We start from the raw sequence: 22062 nt of genomic DNA, 5'->3' as shown, positions 1-22062 counted from the left end.
AACCTACTAATATAAAATAGTATGCCATTAGCTCCCAGGCATTGTCTTAAATTTCATTTAAACAGTTTAAGGAATACAACTAATGTTTTTACATTTATGTGTGTGGGATTCTGTGGAACAACCCCATCCTAATTGTTTTCTTACCTGTTCAACAATGCTTTCTGTAAAGATCTTGGAGTAATTGGCATTTATATATTTTAGCTTCCAATCCTGTAAAAAAAAAAAAAAAAATCAGTTGTGTTATGTGTAACTCACTTAAGTCACTTAAAATGACCATCTGTTAAAATCTATAACTAAGCAGTCTGACTCTCTGAAATGCCCACGATTCATTCATATCAATATGCTTATAGAGCAAAAACAGAAATACCACCTATTGCATTGGTTTTGTAAATTGATTCAAAATTGCCTTTCATAAGGAAAGGAGACTGTAGTATGTGGCTAGATAAAACACAGTAAGCCCTCATTTACACCAGCAATTAGAGATGGGCTGCAAGTTCGACTCGAACATTACCTGTTCAAGCGTTCGCCGAACACTGAACTTTTTGGGACGTTTGCGGTCTGTTCGACCGTGCAACGTCCCACAAGTCAAAGCGCCCTCTGAAGCTCTAATTGGTTAAAGGCTTGCACCTGACCACAGGTCAGGTGCAAGACTTTGCCCAATCAGGGCTCAGTATTGAGTTAGAGCCATGATTGGACAAAGCCATGATGATTTTGCCCAATCATGTCTCGCCTGTCAAATGACGGCAAACTACACAATTTGGTGTAGCTAGCTGTCACCGCTAGCTCCGCCCAATCGTGTATGTTTTGCCGGCATCTGTCAAAATGCCATTATGCGGCGGGAGTCAACGGGTAGAGGACGGGACGGCGGTCGGCATTTAAAAAAAATATTTCTATTTATTTTTTATTTTGTCATCGTCGTGGACAATGCTGGACTCCGTGATTGACCCTGGATTACGTCAGTGGATCAATTTTTTGGTTTTTTTTTAAAATAAAAAATAAAAGGACTTGTCAAAAATCCTTTGTTGCGTTTCTTTTTCAAATAAAGGATTTGATTAAAGTCTGGTGTTTTTATTTAATCTATCTTTGAACACTTTAGTGAATGGGTAGGGGTAAAAGTACCCCTTACTAATTCACAAGGGGGGTGGCGGCATCTGGGTGCCCCTTAAAGGGGTGACTTGTCAAAAACATGTATTTTTTTTCAATTAAAGGATTTTATTGAAAGTCTGGACTTAACTATTTTATTTAACCCTTTAGTGAATGGGCACGGGGTAAAAGTACCCCTTACTTATTCACAAGGGAGGGGGGCGGCATCTGGGTGCCCACTTAATTAAAGGGGTACCCCGCTGCAAATAAACCCCCTTGCCCGCAGACCCCCACAACCACGTGATCAGGGTTGAGGACGAGGCACTTGTCCCCTTCGGTACGGAGAGGAGCTGCAGGAAATTTCCTGACGCCGGAATCCCTGAACGCACCTACATTGTAGGTGTGAATGAGGGCTACAGCTGGCCATATGCTGCAGGCTGAATAATAGAAATGATTAGATTCCCCTACCTATGCTAAACAGCACAGCTGCTGATAACCCCAATAGTGCCTGCAACTGATTGGATATAGGTAGTGTTTGGTCAATCCTTTTCCAACTGGCTCCTTTGACAACAGTTGATTGCAAAATCGTCTTTTGTTAAAGAGTTGTGGCATCAGGGTCACCCACATGCCAAATGTTGGCCAACTCAGCAGGAATTTAACCTGTGGGTGGTCAGTTAATGATTTGGATTTTCTTTTAAGAACTGGCACTTTTTTATGTAACCACATAGGCAAAAAAAAATGTTTAATGCAGTGGAGATATTGTCTAAATTACATGAAAGATTTGTAGCTCATGCTGCTGAGAAGTGTATTTTCTTACTACCAGACATTACATTTTCAGCACGTTTATTTCAGTCCCGTGACATTAAAATTGCTAACGTAGTCTAGAATTTAGATAGGTGTTGACCTACACATTTTAGTTACATAAATAACAATCCCCTTATGTTATATGCTATGAAGTAGCAGGTTCATAGCCAAAAAAGAATTTTTTTGTACTGTGTCCATGTTGTAAGTAACATACTGCACAAGCTAACATAATCTGAACAGATGTGTATATTGGTGGCAGTCTCCCACTATGGCCATGCTAGGGTCCATTTACTCCAGTGGGCATGCGTTATGCTCTGTATAATGCACGTCCATAGGTATGTGCTGTATCGGGGTGCTGTGTTACACTGCTTTGCATTGTTACTATGCAACCTGTCCTACTGTTTTTCATTGCAGACCAATGCAGTGCATTGTTGTGAGCTCAAACAATAAGCTATTAGACAAATTCTTTTGTTGACTGAGTTGTGCAATCCTGCCCAATGTAACCCAATGTGGCTGGTGAGATTAGACCTTAGTCTTGTATCTAGTAGGAGCCTTGCAGGTGAGGCTTGTTCATGGTAAGAATGTCAGAACCCCCCTCTCCTATCTAGACATGATAGATTGGATGACAACTATTTATGTTCATGATCACACCGGAAGATACATATCCCTGAAGACGGTCAGAATAATCCTACACATCCAATTACCCGCAAATGTCTATGTGGGCCTTAGATTATGAGAAGGAGCAGCACACAAAACATACACATGATTATCTGGGCCATACTGATCTATTATGGCCCATTTACACAGCAAGATGGGATAAGACACATGTGATGATGTGATTTTACAATTGGATGTGCATCTGCTTTCCCTGTCCTGTTCTTGCTAGAAGCTTTAAAAAAAATGCAAACTGTCCTAGTTTTTTTTTCAGTTCACACGAATACAAGCCATTATTGTGAATTGGCACCACTGAAAAACATTGCAGCAATAGGACTATATATTTCCTGTACTTTTGAAAACATACTTTTTCTCTTTATGTATTTATCTTTAATATTATTATATATTGTATATATCTACTTCTTGGATACATACCACAGGATTTTCAAATATTTGCCAAAGGTCGTTGTTATAGTGAGAAATATTATAGTTAGCTGTTGAAAGAAGTCTTCCAAATTCATGGCGATTTGTAATGTACATGAAAACCCCCTAAGACAATTAAGGAGAAACATATTAGTAGACCCCCTTAATCCTGCAGGTGAATGAAAAAAAAAATCTTCAGAAAATCATGACATTTTCTAGTGTTGCTTAGGAAATCAAACACTGCAATGATTCATTCCAAAAATGATTTTATTAAACGAACCCTTTCCTGTATATTCCCAGAGATGGAAAAAAAGGCTTCCATGTGAATAGCTTACAAATTGCTTTGTTCAATGTTCCTATGCATTTAAAATGACTAAGTAATAATAATGACTTGCACTTCAGCAAAGTTTAGTAAACTTCCTTTAACGGTTATAAAGCAGAGTAAAAGGCACAACATGTTTAAAATGACATATTAAAGGGGTTGCTTCCTCGGACTAAGCATACAGTATTCAAGTGTATGTCTATGCAAAGTTTACAAAAAAAACAAACATATTTAGTATCTCTCTGCAAAATATGGCAATATGTCTCTTTAAAGACCCATTTTGGGCAAAAACTATCTTTTTTCCAACTCCTCCCTTTCACCCACCTCTAAACCTGTTACTTGTTTTTTTTACCTTACCTTGTGAAATCAGATACACTCAACTACATCCCTCCTTCATGACCCTTGCTGCTGCTGTTTTCAGGTGTGAGGACCATGAAACTGAATGGTGCCTAAGATTGCTGGTTCCCTTCACTCCCCTCTAATGACATCACCTCTTGTGGACGATAAAAGAACTCCTCTTGATGGATATCCAATAGGAATTATCCATATCTTGCAGGTGCTGTATGTTGACGCTGAAATGGACACCCAAAGAAGGGCCCAAGCAGCAGCATCACGTGACCATGGCTTAAGATAGGTTTAAAAAAAAAAGGGCTTTTAAATTGGGACTTTTTTTTTTCTTTGTCCCGCGATATAGCCTGAAAAGGGGCTTTAAAAAAGATGCAACAGAAAAATACTAGTTGATCCTGTTTGAAATCCAGAAAGCTCCTAACCGTGTTTGATCTGACAACCCTGTCCCTGCTGCACTGAAGTTCAAAGCACTGTTGTCAGCCCTTCCTGAGTTCTCCACTGCTGAACTACAAAAGCACCTCTTCTTCTAAGATGAGGGGAGGGGAAAGTGTTGTGTGGTCTAGAACAGAAAACTGGGCAGGGATGACAACACTGTTTACGATTTCAATGCAGCAGAGGCACTATGCTGTTAGCTTAAATGGGAATTTAAGAGCTTATTGGATTTCTGCCAGATCAACCGTTTTTGTTCTGCTGTATTTTATCTCTACACCCATGTGCTGATATGACTTAATATAACACATCTATGGCCACATTGTATAATGTGTTCTTGCAGTTTATATAGGATTTGTGGCATGATATGCTCTTGCTGGGTAATAAAACTATTCACGCAGCTTGATATTAGTTCCCATCATAGCTTTGTATAATGTGCTACAGTGTCATAACATAATGTACTATGGCAGCATTGTATAATGTGTAAATCTATCTCCATCAAAACATGTCCCTAAAACCAGAAATATTTCCATGCAAGATCACAGAAATTCACACCTACTATTCATAATGGACTGCTGGGCTCACCTCTATTTCCTATACTATTCCTATCACCTATATTTTTTATTTTGCCCAAACATACACTTTAACTTATGATAACTGTCAGAATAGTTGACTTATAAACAGGTAGTACTTTTACAGGTTTTATTTGTTCAACCCCTTTCATATAGTCACCTATATTAAATCAGCAAAAGGCAAATGTTTTAGTGATTTTTTTCCCAGACCAACAGGTACTAACATGATAATTTCATATATTGTTTACAATTATTTTTGATTCATCATTTGAATAGGTATTGTCCATTTTGTAGTCTGGTGAAAACAATCTGAGGTAAGTATTGATATGGCTATTGCTATACAGCAGATGTATTGTGTGGATTTTTTACAGTATTCCCAAACAATACCCCCACAGGAGCAGAGGTAACCGAGCGTTAAACAAAGATCATTGCTGTCTTTCCTTCTCAGTAAACCAATGATATTTTTATAGCCAATATAAATTACCCTTCAACTTAAATTTCAAAGCAAAAAAAAATCTAAAAAAAAGTGGCAGCAAAATGATATGGTTTGCATGGTTCACTTTGGTGAGCGCAGTACCTTTATTTCTAGATGGCTATCTCCATATTTCACAAATAACCAAACTTGAGTAAGGGAGTAAGATGTTCGTCAGATTAAAAGAAAATATTTTTTTTGCCAGATTGCAGGTAACTATGCAGTTCTAACTTCAAGAATAAAAAAAAGCTTCAATGAGTGGAGAAAAATAAGTAATATTCAGAGAAAAAAACATGTTAGGCCCAATTTTTTAGACCAATACCTATAAATTGCTTACCCAATTTGAAAGTGGTTTTTTTTTAGAAACAAAAGTAGTTAAAACAAAGAAGTTTAGCCAGATGTGTAGCATGGATTCCTTGGCCATTGTGTAAGCTTTGTGATGCTGTGGTTGCCACGGCATGATTGTGTGCCAGTTGCTGAATTTTTGTTTATTAAGCCAAGTGAAAACTGCAGTTGTTTTTACCTAATGAGTCATCCAGGCAGGATGCTATTTCTTAAGTCGTCCATGCACCAGTAGTTTTGACAGCTCAATTTAGAGAATAGATGCATAAAAAATCTAGCTATAGACACATATGGTCTGAAATATTGTGCTTGGAAAAACCATTTAGACAGTAACAGGGACAGCACAAGCAAACACTGATGCCATCATTATACATCTGGGTACAGGGTTGACACAAGGCATGGCAAGAGCCATATTTTTTCGAGTGTAATCTGTAGGATTTAGCTGTCAGTGTGAATGCCGAGTTCTGTTCTGCATTTATTTAAGGAGGACAGCTACTGTTACAGTCTTCATTCATAAACTGCTGTTTTGTGTAAAATGTCAAACAAATATACTTAATGTATAAAATATATTATGGATCATTCCTTTAACCAATTTTATATAAATGTGCATTAGTCTGTTGTTGTCATTTTGTATTTAAAACATTATTTTTACAGAAACATACTTCTAGTGGCTTTATCAGCAGAAAAAAAAACCAAATTTTTTCATGAGTTAAGAAACTACTTTATTTCCCAAATGGATGAACAAAATTTGGTTACAATAATATTAAAGTGACACTAAGCAAAGAAGTTAAATCTTAAAAAATTATTCAAGTACCTTAACTATTAACAAAAATGTATCTTATTTGCATATCCCTCAGCTGTAGATCCTCAAATCATCTCTGAATTGGTGCTGACACTGTCCTTCCTTGTGGAGGGTGGCTACTGTTGTTCCCCATCCAATCCAAGCTCCGCACCAAGCTCACTCCACTCCCGATAAACTAAACATGAGATTGTAGTCTACCAGTTTGTATTGAGATTGTAGACCAACACGGGAGTGAGCTTGGAGCAGTGGCTACTTTACAACACACACAGGGACCATGGGGAACAAAAGTAGCCACCCTCCAGGAAGGACAGTGTGAGCATGAATTCAGAGATGATTTGAACAGCTACAGCTGAGTGATCCACAAATAAGCTACATGTCTGTTAATAGTTAAGGTACTTGAATGCATTTTTAAGATTTAACGTCTGAGTTTAATGCCACTTTAATGGAAACCTGGCTTGGTTTTAACACTTCCCAATTTAGTTGTGTCATCCATGGACCAAAAGGTGGCAACCTGAGGACCAGAGGACAACAACTGTCGTTTTTACACCCTTCACTGGCCCTGCCTCTCTATATGTTGAAGTACAAGTTGCATCCTTCTCAGCTTAAGGGTTAGTTCACACCAGCCACAGTGCATTCCAGCCCAATTCTGTCCGGAACGCACTGGATCGCATTGCAGCCGGTGCTGTTTGTTGTGGGGTGGGAGGTGGCATGGTGGTGCCCTAAAGCCACAATGCGATTGGCCGCACGGGGACGTTTGGCACATCAATGCCTGCGTTCCAGTCCAGGCAAAAAAAAAGTGCTTGCAGCATTTTTTTGGACCAGACCGGACTGCAGGCATTGATGTGCCTTGTGTACCCATGCAGCCAATCACATTGCGGCCAGAGGGTGTGGCTACGGTGCCGTTGAGTTCAACGCACTGCCAAGGACCCTTGCGCCCCACAACAAACTAAGCTGGCCACAATGAGCTTCAATGCATTCCGGCCAGAATTGAGCCGGAACGCACTGTGACTAGTGTGAACTAGCCCTAAGGGGTAAGGCTGCACTTTGGAGACCTCATCTTGGGTGCCAAATACATTTGTCCCAGCACAGGATACTCTATCCTATCTGTGTGCTATGTGCTTGGGAAAGAATACAGCAACAGGATCCTTTAGAAATGTATACTGACCAGATTAGGTATAAAATCTGCATTATATTATTGGTTTGTGTAGGAGGCACCTTTAAGTTAAGACTATCATAGTATAATTAATAGCCTTAATGAGAACTGATTTATTTATTTTTTAAAGTGGTGCACTGTTACTGCACGTGCTTTATGATGGATGTTAACGTGTGTTGCGTTAAGATAACCCATTTATGTTGTGCACCTCAGCACACTAGGAACCAGACTTGATCCTTTCTGTGGTAACACATTGCACCACAGAACATGGTAGTGAGTTGCGGTGCCCAACAATGCAGGTGCATTGCCTTAGTGCATTGTGGTGCTATTGAAAATGAATGGCACCACAATACACTGCACGTGCATGGTGTGTTACTGCAACACAAAGGCATAAAGCCAGCCAAAGGCTGGGTTCACACCAAGGCGTATCGAATATGCACGTTTGTTGCGCATTTCGTGTCACGCGTTTTTACCGCAAACGCGCGTTTCCGAGGGCTACTTGGCTGTATCCCAATGGAAGCGCGCGACAAAAATGCCCCAAAGAAGCTCCTGTACTTCTTTGGGCGTAGGACGTTTTGTAGCGCGTTCATACGGCCTGTAATACGCCCAGATGTGAACCATACCCATAGGAAATAATGGGATTTCGGTGTTTGAGCATTTTGCAGAGCGTAGGAACGCGCTACAAAACGCCCAGGTGTGAACCGGGCCTAAAGCTTTTATTCATATTCACAAAAGCAATTATCTATAAAAAAATCATCTTCTGATCCTTTTTCTACATTTTATTAACTTTACTGATTGTTTTAAAATTGTTCTACTGATAACCACTGCAAACAGAGCCATGAAGAGTGTGTAGATCAAAAACAGAGAACAGACCAGATCTAGAAGAAGAAGTAAATATAAAAGTAACAAAAAACCTTAGGGGGTCTGAACATATGGAATGTTCTTGCAGATGGGGAGTCTTTCTGTACTTGTAAACTCTAAAATGAAGAAGCATCAAGTAAGTTGACTTGTATATCCTTTTCCCTTAAAATTTTCCCTAGATTGACTGTGGAAACATGAAAACACAGATTCAAAAATAACAGCTTAGGATGGCAGCTGAAGAGCTGTTTTGGGGTTGTATGGACAACATGCAGCTTAAAGCAAAGCTTATGAATGACGCACAACGTGGCTTGCCATGCCTGCTGACCAGCTTCTCAGGCTAATACTCCTTGGAAAAAGAATAAAATGAAAAGTGAATGAGGAAAGACAACTGTGTGCTTGACCATGGGAGCTGCAAAGCATATCCAAGCTGTTAGCAATAACAGAAATTTTGAATGCAAAGAGGTGATAGAAAGCATTGAAGATGCGCAGACAGCTACAAGATCTAAAATGATCAAAGCTTGAAATACTTGCCAACTTTTGAAGTACATTTCAATAATATTTTCAGAAAAATAAAGGATTAGTGACTTTACAGTAAATGGATTCTGTTCCATAACCAAAATACACAGTAGGGTTAGTGAAAATACAAAATTGTGCATAAAGGAAGTGAAAGACAAATATTTGATCAGAACTGTGCATACAGATGTAAATATACCATAAACATGAATAGACAATAAAATAAAACAATAAATCTAAACTCAACCAAAAAGTCATATCAATATTTAGTAGCTCTTTACATAAGTAAATATGAGTTTAAATATTTATATAAACCAAGTTACTGGTCATTTTTTTAGTTAGGAAGGAAGTGAGTTATATACTGTAGATGCATACATATAATCTCTTTTGTTATTCTACTTTCCCAGTAGTATACACAATTATCCAGTTTGCTCACGAAATGTGGGATGATCATACATTTCTCAGCAGTGTATCATGCAGGTGCAAAGAACAGATGTTTGCTCAACACTGTAAAGAATTTTACAGTAAACTGTAGGTGGCTTGTACTTTTTAGGATAATTTGTCACAAGAATTAATAGACAGACACAAATATATACAGGTAGACAAAGTTTTGTTTACCAAACCTGAGAACAACCTTACCATTTCCCTTGCATTTCTGCACAGTGCCATGTCATGGTCCAGCCTGTCCAGAATAAAATTATTTATTTCCTTTAATTCAGTCCTAAGGGTTTGTCCTTTGATTAGGTAGATGTTGGCTAAATATGGAATGTTCCATACACCTCTACATGAAAATATGGGAGGAAATGTGTTAGATTATGGTGCCATTGTTTTACATTAAAAAAAAAAAAAATTGTGTGTCTCACTGGTTAAGCTGCTTTCCGATTTAGAAATTAAAACTGTTTTATATTTTTCTCTAGACATTTATGACAAACACAATAAAGAGCTAGAACAGGTCTTCAACTTGATATTGTACACTCCGTAAATGTTATGACAACTTCAAGTTCAGATAACTCACTAAAACCTCTTTTTTACAATTTTTCAAGTGGTAGTTATAAAAACTGTAGACTAAGCAAAGTAATGTCAATTTTCACATACATAGTAAGTTTGCACAAAACTTTAAGCCTCACAAGGTTTTATTTTGTAACTTTTGCATTGTTTCAATTGTCTATTATGTAGTACAAATTTTTACTACTAACAAATCAAAGCACTATGATTTTTTCGCTTAGTTGTAAAAAAGTGGTAGTGATCTAATCAATTTACCAATAACCACCTAAAAAATAGCGAGTATTCAAATTTATTAAAAAGGTAGTGCAGTAAAAACAGGCATAGCTGCTAGTTAAAAAAAATACTTACACTCTATTGCCTTGAACAATATCAATATAATCTTCTGATCTTGCATAAAATCCATCAGGACTTAAAGCACCCCAGTAGTTTGACCAGAGTTTGCCATGACGGGTCACCAGAGGTGCAATGATTTTTCTGGCAAAAGAACAGTGAAAGCTTGGTTAAGATGATGTATTGCTGTTAGTAAAAATCCTAAGAGTCATAAACCAAAGTGACCTATAGTCATGGAGTTTTCATGCTTGCCCTTCCTCTCAACACAAAATATGAAACTCCGCCAAGCTGAGCTGTCATGTTTGTACACAAGGCTGCCAAATCGTGCATGCATATCCAGCCACTTTCAGATGTCTGGGGATGTCAATGACAGATCATAAATGCAAGAACCTTGTTGGAAAACATGTACCCTAAAAGCTGACATCTGTTCATCAAAGAGAAACAACAGTGCAATTAGAGGTACTGATCCTTAGAAAACTCAGAAAGAAAACAAAATTGAGCGATGAATTGAAAGTATTAGAAAATGTTAGCTGTCTTCCGTTCACCATTTATTGTACACAGTTGTCAATCGTCTAGCACACTGCTGACAAAGTTTAGAACGTACATATCATAGGGCTGAGTTATATGCACATTAAAATTCAGTTAATTTAACCTAAACTAAATACTGCAGTTCAGACAACTCAAAAAAAGCCTCTCTTTTGCACTTTGTGGTAGTTATAACAAGTCTAGATTAAGCAAAATAATGCACATTTTCACAGAACTTTAAGGCCTTGTTCACACCAAATGCAGAGCAGATCTGCTCAGGTTTCTGCACACGCAGTGCAGTGGATTGTGCTGCAGTTTTTATGCGTTCCGGGCCGTTTTTGGTAAAAAATTACTATTTTTTTGTTTATAGTTTAACATGGGCTTTCAGTGCGTTCCAGGCATTTGCATGCATTTTTTATGCGTTCCAGAGCAGGTAAAATAAGGCTTGCTGCAGTTTTTTCACCTGCTCTGGACCTGCTCTGGATCTGCACGCTGCGATGTGAACTGGAGCAAAAAATACCATTGGAATACATTGGACGCAGTTTTGATCCGGTCTGCAACTGCTCTGCACCTGCTCCACGCTTGGTGTGAACAAGGCCTCAGCCTTACAAGGTTTCTTTTTGTAACTTTTGAAATGCTTGCATTGTTAAGGTGACCATACACCTTCAATTATCGTTCGATTTCCAAAAGAGATTGGGTTTTTCGTACAATAATAGGCTAGTTGATGGGAAGTGAAATAATCACAATTACTGTACAACTGGCTGAATTTTGTCTATTGGCCAGGCTGGAAAACTTTTTTCGAATCGTACGATCGTGGCGTTTTCGGCTGGGAAAAAAAAACATGAGCACTGCACATGCGCAATTGAAAATCCATTCTGTCAATCGATGACATTCGGCCAGTTAGTATTAATAACAAATGATACATCAAAATCTACATTGCTCTGTGCATGATGGGGTGTTCCAACGGAAATGGAACGGGGGTTCGATGACAGGAAGAAATAAATCGCATGATAATTGTAAGGTGTATGGGCACCTTTACAAATGTCTACTATGTAGTACTGCTTTTTCGGAGTGACTGAGATACCAACATTCTAAGTTGGTATTAGTTGTTAAAAGTGGTACTATTCTAATCAATCTACTAGGGATGTTCAGATACCAGTGCCGCAACTTGTCATTTTCTACTACCAGGGTTGCAGCTGGGACTGGGCTCTGGTGCACTGTTCTGAAATCATTAGTCTGTATTGTTTTAGAAAAACTGTCACATGACAATAAACAAAAATGCATCAGTACTTGTATCTGTGAGTACTTTGTACAAGTATCAGTACTTGTACTTAAAAAAATGGTTTTGGTGCATCCCTTATAGATTTATTTAGAAAAAAGTCAGTATTCTCAGTATTCCAGTTTTTAAGGGAAATGTGCATATATCCTTAGTGCCTTTAGTTTTGGAACTACTCATAATTTTTACATGCAGTTTTCATTAAAGGTGACTTCTGTGTATGCATGTTTTCAGAACACGATCAGTATGAATTGTCCAGCTTTGTGACATACAATATATACCCCAAAGTTTAACAGGATTAGAAATGTATACAAGAAAGTTACAATTACCTATGCATGCAAGTTCATTTGAAATAAGAAAAGAAGGTTATATAAGAAATTAAAAAGCACATCTTTTTCAAGGATTTGGACATCCTCACACTCAGACATAAAGAAAAATAGTGTAATCTTCATTAGTTTTAGGGAAAGCAGTACTTATCCCGGCATCTTGCACCAGAGAGTATTGTGCTGGGTATGGCCATCTTAGCTGATGATGCAAAAAAAACCACATTCTCTACTAGGTGTGTTTTTCATGTATCTCATGGAACCAAATGTTGTATATAACATGTACATCAATCTCTTTCATGGTGGCTGATAGTTTTTGCATTTTTGTTGATAGAAATGTAAAGGATAAATATAGGTGCACTTTAAAACAAAGTGCACTTATCCTTTTTGACTGCCACCCCTAACCTAAACGATCCCACCATCCCTCTCTGCAGATCCTTACTAAAGCTGGCCATACACCTATAGATTTTCTGCAGATATTCTATGGTCAGATGGAAAAAGTGCAACAGATTCCTCCATCTATGCTAAACTGTGTGGATGGGGGAATCTCCCACTGGGCCAAGCTGAAGTATCTTGCTAATTGGCCCCACTGGCTGTCAAAATACCCGAAAAATACTGATTGGCTGCAGGCATTTTTCAGGTATTTTGATAGAGTGGGATTATTAAGGGGTGGGGGCAAAAATAGCACTTGCAGTTTGTCTAAAAGTGCACTAATTCTTTTAATTAAATTTGTCATTAGGCTAGCCTTTATAAAGTAGCATTACAGTATAATGCAATTTCAAACACCATAAAGAATCGATATTACCCTTAAGTACCTTCTGCATGCATCCCACTCTGTTATTCAAGAGCCACTTGCTGGTTTGCTTAGCATCCTTAAAGCACTGTGGGGCACAAGGGCCCAATTTAATGCCACAAAATGCATTAGTATTTGCATATAACATATGACCTTAGTTGGGTTGATAGGATCTCTCAGGGGTTTTCTGAAGGTACATTCTTCCAAAGGATGAGCAGGACTTACAACACCACTAACTGCATTAATATAATGTTTTACTACATTTTAAATGTGTGTAATGATTATCATCACTTACGTTGTATATTAAAGTTATAAGGCTTGCAAAGATACAACACTTGCATTAAAAAACAAATGTATTATAATTTGTCACACTTTGTCATATCCTTAAACTTGGGAAGATAAAACATTCTTTCAGGCTGGACGCAAGTTAGGCAAGATTTTCTTTTCCTGGATTATGTTGCACGATCAGAAAGTTTATTTATTGTGCATTAAAAGAATGTTCATTAGGCAGCTGTTGAAAGATCTTTGAAATACTTCACAGTAAAATAATGACAAGTACAGCTTTCTTAGAAACTCGGCAATTAAGATTTCATTACCTTTTACAATGTACATATTGCATTCAATTACCAACCTGTTTTGTTCAATTAGTATTTTTAAAGTCTTTGGGTTTGTCACCACTACATCAGCATCAATGTTAAAGTAGTAGTCACATTGCTCATCCTGCCGGCAAATGTCCCTGAGCAAAACAAGAACATTGAGTTAAAGTAAAAATAGACAACATATAAAATGCTGGATTCTGGTTTCTCTGCTTTCAATGGAAAAAATAGCAAAACGCCACATTAAAGAATGCTAGAATTGTTTTATGCTTTTTTATTTCCGAGAGGGAATTTAACATTAGCAAAAGAAATCCTGTTATAGAGAAATCAGAGTATATGCTGGAAAACTGATTCATGAAACTAGCTTATTATATGTCACAGGGATTATGTTGGGGATAATCAAGGCAGAGTTTCCAGATCCATCAATCGTTACAAAAAGATCTCAGAATAAGTTGTAAAATATTGATATTCCAGTATGTGCTTTGTAACTATAAAATTTGGGTCTAGCATTTCTCATTAAAATTGTCCTGCTTATAAAAATCTTATTTTTAAGTCATGAAGAAGTGCGTGTGTGTTTGCCCTAGAAACATGTTGGCTGATTTATCAAGTGGATTGAATTGAAAACAATAAAAAAAAATGGACACTTTATGGATATTTGTTTGGTTTGTCACCCATGTTTGTTGATCCACATTTGAATTTAACATGGGCTATGATTTTTTTAAAATTTCAACTTGAGGTTTCTGAGCTTCTAAATTCCTTAAAAAACAGCACTTACATCAAAGAAAAAAAGGTAGAACCTTTAAAATCTAAACATGAGTCTAAAGCTCTACCTGCGGGTTTAAAATTACAATAATACAATATATTATATTTACATGGGGAAAATAAAAATATGTATAAAACATTTATTTATTTTGGGTCTGACCAAATAGGTTCCTTTTATCAATTAGAATAGCTCTAGTGTTACATTGCTTTAGTTACTGTTATACTGGGGCTTAGTAATCTTCAACTCTACTGCATAACAGCAGCAATTGGTGGTAAACAATCTCTAATTCTTTTTTGCCATTACATGTCAGGAATGTCTCTTTTCATCCTACATTTGGAAACATATTTTTTATGGATTTGCCAAAACAGAGAGTTATGTGGGATTGTTGACTAATTAAATGGTGCTGTAAAATTGCAGCCTGCAATAACAGTTTTGTAAAGCAGAAAGAAGCAAAACTGAGGTAAGGCCAGGTACTGCTATGGATATTTAAGAAGAATATAATTACATAAAGGATATAAAAGGGATGAGAAATGTCAGTTTACATCACTTGTAAATGTCTAAGCACAACTCCAAATTATTGCTGTAGAGAAGTGAATTATAAGGGATTGATCTACTAAAGGCAAATAGATTGTTCACTTGGCAAGGGAATTCCCACTCTGCAGAGGAAGTGTCCCTTAGCTTGTTACTTGCCATGAAATGTCACTTTGCAAAGAATATCCAATCATGTGCAAGGCAACTTTAAAAAAAAACAACATTATTTTTGCTTGCACGTGATTGGGTAATGGAAGTCAGCAGATCTTCACCTCATGCTCTAAACTAAGGGGAAACATCCACTGCAAAGTACAAATCCCCTTGCCAAGTGGACACCCTATTTGCCTTTAATAAATCAACCTCAACTTGACAGAAAAAAAAATGGCACTTACTCACTAAGAACTAAAAACAGTTTTAGGTAGAACTAGGCTTTAATTACAGTACCTGGTTAAAAGAATAATCCTGTAGCAATGGACTTGGTAAATTAACTCAGGAGAGCCAATGTTGATTATATGTATAATACCAAGCCAATATATTGGTGAACTATGACAGTGTGAAGTCTGTTAAAGGAGAACTATGGGGTTGTCTTTTCCCCATAGTTATCCTTAGGGTAATGGGAGAACACAAACTAGCGTCCTCCCGTCACCCTAGGCTCGCTGTAGCTCGCTGTATACCGAGGCGCCGCAGTATACCGCGAGCAGCTGCTCGCGGTATACTGAGACGCCGCAGCTGAAGCGGATCCCGACAATTGTGCCGGGATCCGCCCAGCTGCGTGACTGACAGTCTGCCTATCTAGAGGCAGAGCCAGCTGTACCCGCCCCCTCCCCCGTCCGTTCCGCCAGTCAGCGCTGGCGGATCGGAGTGGGAGGGGGGAATCCAGCCCCTCCCCTGTCACTGCAGAGAGACGTGACAGGATCGAGAGGTGAGCGAACGCCGGTATATGTTCGCTCACCTCCCGATCTACTGAGCCGACCTGTGACAGTCTCATTGTCACATGTCGGCTAGAACTATGAGGGGAGTGAAAATCACTCACCTCATAGTTCTCCTTTAAATGATTGAGCTCACTACTGTCCACGTAGCACTGTTACATTGGTTTCAGTTAAATATAAAACAACCTAAACTGCAACAACAATTTCATGTCCACTAAAAGAAAAAACTAATTAACTCTCACACACAACAGAGGCAGTTATTGATTAGAATGTATCTAAAGGAGGTATTACATTCCCATGTTCCTTGCTTCTCCCTGCGTGATCTTTTCTTCAGGTCCGACCACCTTGAGAGTCTTAATGACCCCCTTGGCTTTTTCCCAAAACTTCTGGATATGTTTTTCATGGTGAACCTCCTGTAATGAAAGAACATGCCTGAGTGATATTTTTAGAACACAAAAAATGCATCGCTGGAAATATTGGATAACAGAGGAGACAGATAAAACACATACTAATGCAAACATAAGCAGAAAGCCATAAGCAAGTTTTAAGCCCTACAATATAGAAATGGCAAAAAATGAAAGTGAAACTTCAGGCATACAAGCTGAATAGTTGAAATACATATAGGCTTATTAATTTATCTGCCAAATTTGTAACTGCGGAGGGCCAAAATTGTGACACACACAGACCTCTGCAAGTCATGATGTTATTTCTTGATTTTGCTTTACTTCTTCCTGGACAGAGGTAACAATGGAGATTTGTTGTGTTATGAGGAGGCTTGAATCCGACAGAGGATTTAGAAAGCAGAATCAGAAAGATTAATTGCTTAGTCCCCTTTCACACCTAGGCGTTTTGTCGTGAGACAGACAAAAGTATCAACACAAGAAATCCCTTTCATTTCAATGACCCCTGTTCACACCTGAGCGTTTTGTTGCAAGCTGTAAAATGCCTGTCGCTGGAAAAAGAGCTTCTTTCAGGCAGTTTACATCATGTTTGGCCCATAGACTTCAATGGAAATGCCTAGAAACATGCAACAAGTGTTTTGCACATTTCTGTGTGCATTTTTTCAAGTCTTAATACGCGTTTGTCTATTGACCACAATGTCTTTCAATCTGCTAGCTAAGATGAGCTTCTTCATGTGCACGCATCTGACGTGTGTAAAAATGTGCAAAAATGCGCAAAACACCATGAAATCGTGCACAAAGCGCAAAAAAATGCAGACGCCTAGGTGTGAATGCAGACCTAATCAAAACTATATATATATATATATTTTAAAATCATCTCTAGATTCTTAATCAATTGTGGCTGCACAGGCAATGGAAGATCACAACTTGTAATTTGTTTTGCCTATATTTTTTTTTTTTTTTTTAAACGTTGACTGGCATAGTGATATGGTAATCTTAGCTCATTTGCTTACTGTGCACAGTAAGTAGCACACATAAGTGAATCAGCCAAACCAAGAACATTAGCAGGGTTATTCACAGGAGGGTGAAGAGTTTGGAGAAGGCAGGAGAAGGGAACAATCTAGGACAACATAGCTGAACTGGAAAGTGAGCTGAATTGGAGAATTTTCCCAAATCGGCTATTTTGGCCTAGATTGTTCACTACTCCTACCTTCTCCAAACTATTCACCCTTTTGTGAATAATCCTGTAAGTTCACAAAACTGTCAGTCGAAGGTGGGAAATCATTGCCAAGTGTTCATGTTCTCTAGATTTTACTCTAGCTACATATATAATATTAGTTTCCGTGTAAGATCTTTACAGGGCTCTTTTTTGACATGTTGTTTGGATTCTTATTATTAACTGCTGTGTTTTTTGGTTGAACTCGATGAACACGTGTCTTTTTTCAACCTGGGTATTTGTGTTTTCTCACATTCTAGCATATGTGGCCAGTTTTATGGTAAAGTGAACTTAGTGAACTAGTTATTTTAGACAGGTTTGTTGCTTTTGTAACTATCTCCAGAAATCATGTCTAGATAAATTGAGGAACAAATATAAATATGTCATAACAAATGTGGATATCAAGTTACAAATGGATCTACAGCACATGGGAACATCGTGTTTTTTCCCATGGTATAGACATGGATAATAATGAAATGTTGAAAAACACAGGTAAGCACAGGTGTACAAATTAATATCTCTTTGGGAGTGGATGGCAATTAGAAGATCAGAACCTCATACACAGTCCTTTCTTTTACTGAAAAGATGGCAATTGGGATTAGACAATTAGATGATGGTGTGGCTATTTTATACAAACAATTCTTTATAGTGAACCGTTGGGGAAAATTATAGAAGAGCCCTGGGGACATGCTAAAAAACTCTTACATCATTATATTAGGCATTTTCTTGATTGGAAGGAGCACTGATTCATACAAATCATAATGTGAGTGGTTTCTTTGAGTAAATCCTGGGACAGTGACACTGTGGTTTTTAGTGATTACTGTTAGATTTTTAAGTGATTAAATTGCATGAGGGATTTGAAAATTACCATTGAAAGCATTTTCTATGGTAATTATCTCTTGCTAATGGTAGGTCAGTCAACTGTACTACTATTATGTAATCAAATTCTAGTAATAAAACAGCAGATATTAATAGAAAACCTATCTATATGTCAAAATAAGACCTGCAATAACCTTACGGTAAAATCTAAAAAATAAATTCTGCTGCAAGAAAATCTAGAGAACGGCATCTATATGGCACACATACAACAATGAAGTACACTACTGTAACTTCAGATTAAGGCCTCATTTAGATGGGCTACAGTCTCCGCTGTCATCTTAAAAGCGATCCGCGGGGGATCGCTTTCAAAAGGCGGGGGAGCAGCGGCTGCCTGGTTTTCTGGAGATGATACTGCTGCCTTCAAAATGCAGGATTTTTTAAAATCCCAATGGGATTTTCTATTGGAATACCATGCTGCAACCATGTACACAAGCAGTTCATTCATTTAAAATGTCTTGTTTATCAAGTCAAAACCGGACATGCGGTGCCCTGCGACACAAAACATCATGGCTGCAGTATTGTATACAGCACTGTGAAGCTTGGGGCAGGTTGGGGGGAGTGGTAAAACTGCACATTAACTGTGTGGTTTTACCATCCATTGAGAACGAGGACCCAATCAGAAAAAATACATCTCTGATTTTTTAATGTAGGCTGCCTTGCATATTTTCATTACCCTTAGCACTTCCTTACTAAGCCATAATTAGGCCATCCAACTGTTGCCATACATAAGCAAAGGCACTATTTAGGATACAGTGCTCCTACCATCCATACCCAGGATCATACCAGTGGAAATAATTTGAGAACAATGGCTTCCTATGCACTGCTGTAACAGGATAACAAACAGAATAAGTCCATGTTTGTACACTTGAAACCCATAGCTTATATGACTCATAGTTTAACAGTGCTGACATGTGCAATAGACAGGTGTAGTGATGATCATTCACTTCAGCTATTTATTTAAGGGGTACATTTTTTTTTATGTTGATATGGCCCTTATTTTTGGTTAAACTGTTTTTTGGCTTCTTTTTTTTTGCAGCAAAACTTCCCTAAAAATAGAAGGCTTTTGTTTCAGGGGTGGTAATTTGGGGTTTTCATTGCCTTTGTGGGTTTATGTTGATAGGGCCTTTTTTTAAGTTTGGGTAGTTCAAAGTGGAGCATTCACTTGTTACTGATCATCTATTCTTGGAGCTGTATTTTGTTCAAAGCATTCTGCTGCATCATTCAAAAAATAAAATAAAAAAAAGGACAGTAATCACCTAAACCACCTCCCATCCTCCCATCCCCATATTAAATAATACACCAGTTAGGCTTACTATCCCTAATAAAAATTATTCTGCTGCTGGACAATTTTATACTACTGTATCCCCTGCAGTATCATAATTCTTGTAGTAAAACACCTGCATGTACACTTTGTCTCTAGTACATTTTGGTTTTAATTTCCCTCATTAGAAATATCCTGCTGCTGGCCATTTTACACTGCTGCATCATCTGTGGTGTCTTATTTCTCAATGAGAGCTTCACAGAAATTGGCCAGTGGCAGGACAGTTTTGTATCAGCAATAACAGGGACAACATTCTACTGGATAGTTTCTATCGGTCGGTAAAATCGAGTCTATCACCTTTTGATAAAGAATCCTGTGCCTCTGTTAAAGCTACTTAAAAAAAAGCCTTTTTTTTTTAACTTAAATTAATCAGATTGATATACTGCTGTTGTATGTAAGCCAAGCTAATTTTAAATTACCACCCCTGAAACACCCCTGAAACTGTTAAAACTGTGAAATTCATACTGTTCTGTAACAAAACATTTAGCTTAAAGGCATCTCCCAAGCATGTAATTTACAAGATTTGTGTTTTTACAATGTTGTTAACAAGGGCCCTCTCTGTGCTGTACAGTATTTTTGATTTTTTTTCTTAGCATTGCACAGTGCAGTCCATTCAAAACAAAGAATCGGCAGCATATCCATAATTAGTGGGCTGCAGTTTTGAAAGAGTGAGCGTAAATCGAGAAAGAGAGAGCTAAGGAGGGAAGAAAAGAAGAAGGTGATTCTATTGGACTGCTCCTAAGGAGATGAAGTAGGAAGTTCTTAACCCCTTCGTGACTTGTTGTGTTTTGGGGCATTTAATTAAATTTGTCACTAAATTTTGGGGTTTAATAAGGAGTTGCGCTAATATTGCGCAACATAAAAATTTTCAACTACCACCATTTTATTCTATAGGGTCTTGGCATTCAGAAAATATATAATGTTGGGGGGTTTTACGTCATTTTCAGGCCTAAAATGTGGAATATAACATGGGTGCAAAAATGGAAAAAAGGGCCTCAGTCATGAAGGGGTTAAAAGACATGGCATCCTGTATAGTCCTGGTTATGAGTTTTTATATACCAAGCCAGTTTAAGCGGCTCAGTAATTTGCCTCATACAGCCTCTTTAGGTTGTTTTTTTAAGGGTTTTTTTCTCCTTTTTTCTTTTTGAGGAACTAGTTAAATGCAAAAATAGATAAGGTGTATACTGTATATGATATAATGGGTAGTTGGTTCGGTCATATGACAAGTTATTATTGATCCAATGCTGAACCTATTAAAAAATTAAATGCCCTAGGAATATTACACAATTTATCTTTTCTCTCTTTCCCTCTCCTCCCCTTTTCTGTGTTTTTCTGTGTGTTTTTTGGGGGTTTCACAAATATATCTTCACAGTGAAATATATGGAGTTTGGATAAGCACATATTGGATAAGAAAAAAACAAAAACAGATATTTATTAACTTTTAACATAGCTAGCACCCTTATAAACTGTTTATAATAAATAGGCAACAAGCTTCTTCTCTTATAGCCTATGAAATTTAGAGATCCATTACGAGCCATAAAAATCCAGCATTCTATATTGTAGAAATGGGGACCTTGAAATAGCAGTACAACTGTCAGTTACAATGTCAATTCAGTGCAACAAGTAATCAGAATAAATCTGTCTAATGAGGGATGCAAGTCAACATGCATATTTCCAAAGTGCCATAAAGTTTATTGGCATTCAAACCTATAACGGCCCATGTGTAACAATGTCAATTTCTCAAGTCTCAAAGCTTGTAAATGAGCTAGAAATGCAGCTAATGAACATGCTATCATGGAAAAACAGATATTGTACATCTTAGAATACTTACACTGTTATGAATAAAGACCGATAGCTTTTCTTTGGGATAGTCAAGTGCCAACAGTCTGCTGAAGAACTCTGGCAGGAAAGGAGTTGGCTGTTCAATAAAGACTCCAACTGTTACATCTGGATAGTCCTAAAAGCATAAAATCAGTCATTTAAAGAGGAGTTCTAAATCACAAAAAATAAATCTATGTCATGCTCTTCCCAAAAAAATTACTTTTCAACCTCTAAAGAAATGGAGAAGTCTTATGTTTGTTTATTTGCTAGATATATTTGTATCACACACCATTCAAGCTATCATTAACACTACAGTCAAAGCAGATGTGAACATCAATGTATAGTTCTTGTCTAGATCATCTGAACAAAATGTTGGGCCTAAGCTATTTTGCAACATGGCGAAAGGCTGTGTGCAATTTTAATAGTTCTGTGGATTGCCAGCCATTGGTAATAATAAATGAATAAGGTTATCCTCTGATAACTTTGAGGGGCAAAGGGGTAACATTAAAAACACACACACACATTCTATAACAAGAGAGTCATCAGGCCCCAGCAAGGATCCATGTTCTACCCAG

General features: G+C 37.7%; 1 protein-coding gene across 1 annotated transcript in view; it reads right to left on the bottom strand.

Moving 5' to 3' along the window:
- The window catches only part of PLOD2 (procollagen-lysine,2-oxoglutarate 5-dioxygenase 2), a 125062-nt gene that overhangs the window by 5628 nt on the left and 97372 nt on the right, over window positions 1-22062 (bottom strand). Inside the window, exons 9-16 of the mRNA XM_018569742.1 lie at window positions 21498-21623; window positions 16141-16262; window positions 13662-13766; window positions 10132-10257; window positions 9418-9559; window positions 8319-8381; window positions 2977-3090; window positions 145-210 (exon numbers count right to left, since the gene is read on the bottom strand). Of these exons, the coding sequence (XP_018425244.1) occupies window positions 145-210; window positions 2977-3090; window positions 8319-8381; window positions 9418-9559; window positions 10132-10257; window positions 13662-13766; window positions 16141-16262; window positions 21498-21623 (864 nt within the window). The remainder of the gene's footprint in view (window positions 1-144; window positions 211-2976; window positions 3091-8318; window positions 8382-9417; window positions 9560-10131; window positions 10258-13661; window positions 13767-16140; window positions 16263-21497; window positions 21624-22062) is intronic.

Source organism: Nanorana parkeri, unplaced genomic scaffold, assembly GCF_000935625.1.
Source record: "Nanorana parkeri isolate BGI_ZX_2015 unplaced genomic scaffold, ASM93562v1 scaffold1387, whole genome shotgun sequence".
Classification (NCBI taxonomy): domain Eukaryota; kingdom Metazoa; phylum Chordata; class Amphibia; order Anura; family Dicroglossidae; genus Nanorana; species Nanorana parkeri.
This window is presented reverse-complemented; position numbering and strand designations above follow the sequence as displayed.